At 43.7% G+C, this 8,727-nt stretch overlaps 2 protein-coding genes across 13 annotated transcripts in view; one reads left to right on the top strand and one right to left on the bottom strand.

Annotated features, from left to right (window-relative positions):
* IMMT (inner membrane mitochondrial protein) overlaps positions 1-1,784 on the top strand; it is a 56,706-nt gene extending 54,922 nt beyond the window's left edge. For all 10 annotated transcript variants that reach the window (XM_017856284.1, XM_017856291.1, XM_017856290.1 and 7 more), the window contains one exon: positions 834-1,784. In XM_017856284.1, coding sequence (XP_017711773.1) covers positions 834-1,447 — 614 coding nt within the window. In that variant the 3' untranslated portion in view covers positions 1,448-1,784. The remainder of the gene's footprint in view (positions 1-833) is intronic.
* Positions 1,785-7,475: 5,691 nt separating this feature from the next.
* The window catches only part of PTCD3 (pentatricopeptide repeat domain 3), a 31,439-nt gene continuing 30,187 nt past the window's right edge, over positions 7,476-8,727 (bottom strand). For all 3 annotated transcript variants that reach the window (XM_017856280.1, XM_017856282.1, XM_017856281.1), the window contains 2 exons: positions 8,536-8,694; positions 7,476-8,207 (listed from right to left, as the gene is read on the bottom strand). In XM_017856280.1, the coding sequence (XP_017711769.1) occupies positions 8,117-8,207; positions 8,536-8,694 (250 nt within the window). In that variant the 3' untranslated portion in view covers positions 7,476-8,116. The remainder of the gene's footprint in view (positions 8,208-8,535; positions 8,695-8,727) is intronic.

Genomic DNA, 8,727 nt, shown 5'->3' with positions numbered 1-8,727 from the left:
TCACTGCAAGCTCCGCCTCCTGGGTTTACGCCATTCTCCTGCCTCAGCCTCCCGAGTAGCTGGGACTACAGGCACCTGCCACCTCACCCAGCTAATTTTTTGTTTTAGTAGAGATGGGGTTTCACCATGTTAGCCAGGATGGTCTCGATCTCCTGACCTCGTGATCTGCCCGTCTTGGCCTCCCAAAATGTTGGGACTACAGGCTTGAGCCACCGCGCCCAGCCAAGTTTTATATTTTTAGTAGACTTGGGGTTTCACCATCTTGGCCAGGCTAGTCCTGAACTCCTGACCACAAGTGATCCACCCACCTTGGCCTCCCAAAGTGCTGGGATTACAGGCGTGAGCCGTTGTGCCTGGCCCTGAAATCTCATTTCTTTTGCAGAAAATTTCTGATGGCCTTAGCATAAGTCTTAGCATAATTTAAATAGTATGTTTCTTTCTCAACTATTAAAGGTAAAAATATGTGGATTAGATAGCATGCAGATGTGAATGACTTCTGTGTACTCTTTGACCTAGCATTGTCCTGGGTGTCACAGGAAGAGGGAAGGGAGACTTAGTTGTGCTTGTGCATGTATATCCTCCCTGTTTTCTCCATGACTTTAGTGAAAACAAGTCCCCATAAAATCATGTCATGCCTTATTGCCTGATTGATATGAAGAGGCCAGCTAGGAAAATACACCAGAAATAAGTGGTGGGGGTGGGGTTGTAAGAAACTCTTTCTGGCCTCATCTTCCACATGTGTAGACGTAGCTTGTTGAATGTGCATCAGTTTTGTGGATGTATGTCATCAGATGGAGAGAAAAATGTTTGGCTTTGCCTTTTTTTCTTTGTAGGTCATGCAGTTGCTGAAGAGGAAGCTAGAAAAGCCCACCAACTCTGGCTTTCAGTGGAGGCGTTAAAGTACAGCATGAAGACCTCATCTGCAGAAACACCTACTATCCCGCTGGGTAGTGCAGTTGAGGCCATCAAAGCCAACTGTTCTGATAACGAATTTACCCAAGCTTTAACCGCAGCTATCCCTCCAGAGTCCCTGACCCGTGGGGTGTACAGTGAAGAGACCCTTAGAGCCCGTTTCTATGCTGTTCAAAAACTGGCCCGAAGGGTAGCAATGATTGATGAAACCAGAAATAGCTTGTACCAGTACTTCCTCTCCTACCTACAGTCCCTGCTCCTATTCCCGCCTCAGCAACTGAAGCCGCCCCCGGAGCTCTGCCCTGAGGATATAAACACATTTAAATTACTGTCATATGCTTCCTATTGCATTGAGCATGGTGATCTGGAGCTAGCAGCGAAGTTTGTCAATCAGCTGAAGGGGGAATCCAGACGAGTGGCACAGGACTGGCTGAAGGAAGCCCGAATGACCCTAGAAACGAAACAGATAGTGGAAATCCTGACAGCGTATGCCAGCGCCGTAGGAATAGGAACCACTCAAGTGCAGCCAGAGTAAGGTCTAGGAAGATTTTCGTAAAGTCGTATTTCATGTCAAAGGAAATCAGCAGTGATAGATGAAGGGTTCGCAACAAGGGTCCCAGAATTGTCTAGAAATGAGCAGGTTTACAAGTACTGTTGTAAATGTTAACACCTGTTGCATTTATATTCTTTCCATTTGCTATCATGTCAGTGAACTCCAGGAGTGCTTTCTTTGCAACTTGTGTAACATTTTTCTGTTTTTTCAGGTTTTACTGATGAGGCTTGTGAGGCCAATCAAAATAATGTTTGTGATCTGTACTACTGTTGATTTTGCCCTTGGAGCAAACTGAATAAAGCAACAAGATGAAAACTGAGTATCTTATCCGTTTTCAAAAAGTGCATTTCTGGCCGGGTGCAGTGGCTCACACCTGTAATCCCAGCACTTTGGGAGGCTAAGGCGGGTGGATCACCTGAGGTTGGGAGTTCGAGATCAGCCTGACCAACATGGAGAAACCCGTCTCTACTAAAAATACACAATTAAGCCGGTGTGGTGGCGCATGCCTGTTGTAATCCCAGCTACTTGGGAGACTGAGGCAGAAGAATCGCTTGAACCCGGGAGGTGGAGGTTGCAGTGAGTCAAGATTGTGCCATCACACTCCAGCCTGGGCAACAAGAGCAAAACTCTCTCTCAAAAAAAAAAAAAAATTCTAGCTTGTTGTACGTACAGAAAATTTCCTGGAGAAACAACAACAGCAGAAGTAGGAACTTCTGGCACACACAGTTTCCAGGCTGTGAATTGCGTCACCAGAAGTCCACAGCCTGCTTTTTGGCTTTGAAGGTTTTGGTGAATTGATTCCTGCTGCTCAGTCTCAAAAGAGTAATATACAAGCCAAAGTGCCAATGTATCTGTAATTGGGGATATATCGTTCTAGTGACATTAAAATGTTGGTCTGCCCACAAGTTAATTCAGCGGCCCTGTATGGGTCACAGCTCCCAGTTCTAAAACACTGGTAACGGAGCTCAGTTCTTCCTAGTACCCAGGCTCTGAATCCCTTCAAAGTGGGGATGGGGAGCCTGAAATCTTAATGAAGAGATTAAATGGTTTTGTTGTGTATTTGATGTAGATTGCTGTAAAACCCAGAGAACTTTCTCAGTTCACCTTTCTAAAGATTAGTACAATTGTCATATTGCATAAGCACTAACAAATTCTTTTACTCCATGAAGACCACCATCTCTACATAAAAATATTGTCAACTTTCTTCAGAGTTACAACTTTTTGTTGGGGATTGTGTGTTTACAAAGAAATTGAGGAGGCACTTTTTTCTGAGCAACACATCTGCAATCACAAAGGGGACAGGTTCTGCATCTGTAGGTGTATGCCAGCCCCAGCATTTGGGTAATTACATTCTAGTGTCTGTATGGCACTGGCCTTGTCCTTTGCTTTGGGGATATATTGGTCCACCTTTGGCTTGTGTTAATGTTGTCAGTAGTCCTTGTATTCCCTCCTAAGTGGATTTATTTAATTCAGCAAAATACATCTAGTTTCTGATTGGAACACATGCTTTGTATTCCTTCCTGAGATTAATGCCCTTAATCTCAAAGGCAGAGGCACTCTGTGCACACCTACCTGGGGATACTAAGTTTTATTAGAAGATAATAGGACTGTTCTAAATTCAGTCTTCCCTTTTGGAATGGCACAAAATTGCAAAATACATTACTTGTAAAGCTAAACTTCCCTATTTGTCATAGTAGAAATGCTTATAATTTCTATTTTACTTGTATGAGATAATGTAAAATATTATAGATTATAAGAAAATCTAAGTTTATCTTGGAACCCCGAAATAACTTCCTTCAGATGATTATCTGTTTGAACTTAGAAGAAGCGATACTGAGTGGTTTATTTTTTATTATTATTTTTTGAGACAGAGTCTCGTACTGTCGCCCGGGCTGGAGTGCAGTGGCGTGATCTCTGCTCACTGCAACCTCTGCCTCCCGGGTTCAAGCGATTCTCCTGCCTCAGCCTCCCGAGCAACTGGGATTACAGGTGGGATTACCACCACACCCAGCTAATTTTTTTGTGCTTTTAGTAGAGATGGGGTTTCACTGTGTTGGCCAGGCTGGTCTCAAACTCCGGACTTCATGATCTGCCCACCCTGGTATCCCAAAGGGCTGGGATTATAGGTGTGAGCCACCGCGCCCAGCCGAGTGGTTTATTTTAACCTGTAAATCAAAATAATGAAGACTAAAGGCTTCTGAATCTTAGTAGTTCCTTTACCAGCCAACACACCCACCTCCTTGATTGCTTATTAGGAACCAAGATGATACTGAAAAGGGGACCCTGCTTGGCCAGACCTTTATTTTCCTTTCTCGTGCTTAAAAATCTTCCTGAGATGTAACTATGTGCAAAAAGCAGCGGAGCCTCTTCTTGGGTTCTCAGTGCTACTTCAAGGAGATGGAGTCCCAAGGGCCAGGGTTATCTGGGAGGTGGATATAGCCCTGAGCCATTAGGGCAGGTCGGCTTCACTTCAACCTTTCATTTACACTGCAAGTGAAAAGTCACGCGACTGCTACTGCCACAGCAAAAATCATAAAAAGCCAAATCATCACTTCTGTCTTGGTTTCATCCTCAATCTGTTTTAGTCTGAAATTATCTTGCCTCCCTCCTCACTGATGTAGGAGTGTTCAACATTTTAAAACTCATGCATCCTGATTGAACATTTTCATGTTGTTTAATATTTCAAAATTAATAATGTAACAAACTAACACCTAATTTTAGAAAGTCTTTAAGGCACACTACCTTCGTATTCCTTTGTATTAATTTAAATCCCCTGCTCTCTTAACAGGTTCTGGATAAAAGCAGTCTCCAAGTCCCAAATGAGTTGTGCCACCAGTTTTAAAGTAACTTGCTTGGCTCAGTGCAGAACAGATCATTTGATTTAATGCAGAAGGGAAATAAAAAGGCTTATTAAATGTCAGGCAGATTCTCTTCAAGTCCAGTGGTCACCACACCCCTGTTATACTATAGGTCTATTCTCCCCTGGCTTCCTTCCCATTGATGTATCCATGGGCCCTGAGATTGGCGGGGAGCTTGAGGAAGCAAAGGATGGGGGCAGGAAGAAGGAGAGTCACCTGCCCACTGCAACTCTTACCCACGTGAGGAGTAGGTTTCACTAGTCTAACAGTTTTGTTGAAGGGCTTCTGCAGGGGTTGTGAGGCAAGAGCTTGTGAAGGGGCCACTGTTGTGGGAACAGACACCAGGGGTACTTGTGCAGAACTTAGACTGTCCTGAGAGTAAATTCTGTCATGACCTTTATTCCTCTTGGACACTCTTACTTTTCAAGCATCTTAAATCAGAGCTCTGAAAAACGTTCTTGGGCTTGATCCCCAGCAGTACTGAATCCTGAAAGTCCACAGCTGGACATTTTCTTTTTTTTGAGATGGGTTCTCACTATGTTGATCAGGCTGTTCTTGAACTCAGGCGATCCTCCAGCCTCACCCTCCCGAAGTGCTGGGATTACAGGCATGAGCCACTGTGCCTGGCCTGGACAGCATTTTTTAATAGGCTATTTTCTGGGCCAGGATGAAGACTTGTTCACTGCCTACATTTTGTGTAATCTGATTATCCCATGTCCTAGCAAATTGCCTTACAGCACCCAAACCAAATACGCCGATTTTTTTAGTAAAATGCCACTCTACCATTAATGTTGAATCTAAACGGTTCTATAAAACCTGCCTTATACATCCATGCTCCTAGTGACTCAATTTCATAGCATATCTTACTTTTTGACCATGACCAGCAGTAAAAAATTTACATCACAATTTGCTACACTGAATGCATGTATCTATGCACAGATCTATATTGCAATGCAGTTTGAAAGACAAAGGCTACCCTATCTTAGAGACTATAGGTACATAGCCAGTGACAGTACAATCTGACATCTTTTCCTCTAGGCCTAGTGCCTGGCATAGTGTTTATACAGCAGCTCACTAGGGGTTTTGTTTTTTTTTTTTTGCTTTGAGGTTGCTGAAAGGGGAGGGTCTGCTTTACTGTGGTTACGTAAGGACTTCTCGAAGTTGTTTCTTAAGAGGTCGTATGCCCTACTTGTAGTAGCAACGTGACTAAGGTCTCAAAATCAACGAATGAATACTTTGCAGAGTTGGTGGCATTCATTAAGCATTTACTAAGACCTAGGTGCTAATTTGAGTTTGATTCTAGACATGTAGCATCTTTGAGTGCCATCCAACCTCTTGAATACTTTGATGGCTATAATTTTAAGACAATCCTCAAATCCTCAAAGGTTGAACCAAACTAGAAGTCCAGTTTCTGACTTCTACACATTGGTAATGTAACTCTGTGGCAACAACACTGAGCAAGTTTATTCCACATATATTAAGACTCCCTTTCCCCTCCCCATTCCATAAGAGTCCTTAATCCCATTTGCTTTTTTTTCCTTGGAGACAAGGGTCACTCCGTCAACCAGGCTGGAATGCAGTGGTGCAATCATGGCTACTACAGCCTCAGCCTCCCAGGCTCAAACAATCCCCCCACCTCAGTCTCCAGAGAGCTGGGATTACAGGCATGCACCACTACGCCCAACTAATTGTTAAAATCTTTTGTAGGGAGGGGGGTCTCACTGTTACCCAGGCTGGTCTCAAACTCCTTGGCTCAGGCGATCCACATTGGCACCCGAAGTGCTGAGATTACAGGCATGAGCCACCACACTTGGCCCTATTTGCTCTTCCAAAATTCTGGTTTCTCTAAGACAGGGGCTTGCTCTGTTGCCCAGGCTGGAGTGCAGTGGTGCGATCACGGTTCACTGCAACCTCCCTCTCCTAGGCTCAAACAATCCTCCCATCTCACCCTCCCAATTAGCTGGGACACAGGTGCATATTGCCAGTCTGGCTTTTTATTTTTTTTGTAGAGCTGGTGTCTCATTATGTTGCCCAGGCTGGTCTCAAACTCCTGGACCTAAGTGATCCTCCTGCCTCTGCCTCCCAAAGTGCTGATTACAGGTGTGAGTCACCACACCCAAAGAAAACATTTTACTGATAGTAGAGGCTAGACTATGATAAAATAAGCATTTACAGAGAATGGAGACTTACCCTGTGAGGCTTTAATTTTTCTCTTGAGTTCAAGGCAGTTAATTGCTCAGAGCATAGGTCTGGAGTATCTGTACCACAAACTTAAAAGTACCAAGCTAACAAATCACTCATTTTGAAAAGTCTACTACAAATTCATGGGCCATCTTCCCAGATGGGATTTTCTCCTATCAACTCTAGCTGCAGAGCAACATGGTGATTCAGAATTGGCACCTGGATAGGGAAATGCATACCATGAATCTAAGGACTGTATCGAATAGTAAGGCTAACAAGAGTCAGGCATCTGCAGGTGCTGATGAACCAGAGACAGGAAGGGACTGAGTTAACCTTTCAGGTGGCCAGGTTCTCCTTGGAAGCTGTAAACCAAGACTGGAGGCTAATTTCCTCTCTGTCCTACAAATCTAATTTGATACGGAGTAATACCCATGGATGCTTAAGTAGCTAGTTACTATATCAGCTTTTTTTTTTGCAGGGGTTAGGGGGTTTCCTTCAATTAAATGCCTTAAGACCTGACATCCTAAGAGAAAGCACAAACCATACTTTGGTTTCTAAGGATGTGTGACTGGGTCCTGGCCTTCAGAGGATGGCAGACAGATGGGAACACAAGTATTAGTAGACTAGAGCATCCCATAATTGTCAACTCTGGCAAGGTAAAGATGAAGCTGCTCATGTGGACAACTCACGGGGTACCTAAGTAAATCTGCAAGCCAGGTATGTGCAAAGTGGCTGGTGGGGGAAGCCCTCATGAAGGCAGGAATGCTGCAAACCTCCACTTACTGCCTTCCAGGACCATTTAAGTCACAGTGATAAGAGCTGCTAAAAGTAGTCGTTACCAACTTGATTACCAGCAATAACACAATGATGTCAAGAATACATTCCACATCCTTCTGTCATCACTCTCTCATTTCAACCACTAAGATAGGTACCAGCTATAGACAAAAAGAAAGGGAGACATGAAACATACATGGCTGTTCAAGTTGGAAAACTATGGCAATGGCTATATTAACAGAAATGCAAACGTGTACATTAATTACAACATTTATTTACAGTCATTTTACCAGTTGTGCAGCCTAAACTGCCATTATCTTGTTTAGTCATTCCTAAGAGGCTTATTTCTGACGTCAAAATATCCTGAAATTGGGAAACTACTGACCCAGCCCCAACTATGACAGAACTGCATGAACACCTTTCTAAGATGAAGGGCCAGCCCCACAGCAGCACATCAGGCCAACAAAGGCAGAAGTCCAGCAGCAGGGAGATGCCAATCGCACGAGGGCAGCAGCATGAGGTCAGCTCACTGACACTGCAGGTGTGCAGGCTTATCCTGACGACAAGAGCCATGGACCTCACCATGTGTCTGAAAACCGCAATGTTGCTACTTAAATGCTAAACCTTTAACAGTGCATTAATAGATGGTTATTAAGTAGCAAATTAGGAGCTTAAATCTACATAAGTAGGCTGTGTACTGACTGTGCCTCACAGTAACAAATTCACCAAATCTTTATCTTGTCTTCTTTGTAACAGTGTTAAATATCAGCATATCTTAGTTCTCAGGTGTGATTCCAGCAGCTATGGTGAGGCCACTGCTGCTCCTGAATCTCCACTTTCATTTGCCTTCATTGGTGTCACTGTCGCTGTCACTGCTGCTGTCAGTATCACTGTCACTGGTCAGTGCAGTTAGGTTACCTAGGGCTTCCCTGTTAAGAAAAGAAAATGGAGGATTACACTGCAATTCAATTGAGTGCTGGGGTTCTTGGTGTCTCTGACACCTATAGCATATCAGTTTTGAAAGCAGAAAAAGGGACCCTGCAGCTGCATTAAAGTATATTAGGAACAAAAAGATTCTAACAGTCAAATCTATAGGCCTTCCTGACTTGCATGACAAATGAAATCATCATTAAATTACTACATTCTGACCTTCTGCAAGGAAATACAGGGGATAGAAAGCTATGAACATTTTGAATGGGCAGATGGACGAAAGGTCTGCACCATTTTACAAACTTTCCTTCGTGGTGACCCACTTACTTTTGTTGCTGGTTGATTGCAAAATCAGTCATTACTCTCTGGGTGAGGCCCTCACAACTAGGTAAGCTGAAGGCACTTGCCAGCTCTACTACTTCAATGGCCTGGGAAGGGCTGTTAGATGCTTTTGCATGGTCCATAAACTCATTCAGCAACTCATTTCTGTAAAAGAAAGGCAAAGTGTGAACTTTCTCC

Source organism: Rhinopithecus bieti, unplaced genomic scaffold (assembly GCF_001698545.2).
Source record: "Rhinopithecus bieti isolate Rb0 unplaced genomic scaffold, ASM169854v2 scaffold_44368, whole genome shotgun sequence".
In the NCBI taxonomy this organism is placed as follows: domain Eukaryota; kingdom Metazoa; phylum Chordata; class Mammalia; order Primates; family Cercopithecidae; genus Rhinopithecus; species Rhinopithecus bieti.
Note: the sequence above shows the minus strand (reverse complement) of the source record. Positions and strands in the feature narration are given on the sequence as shown.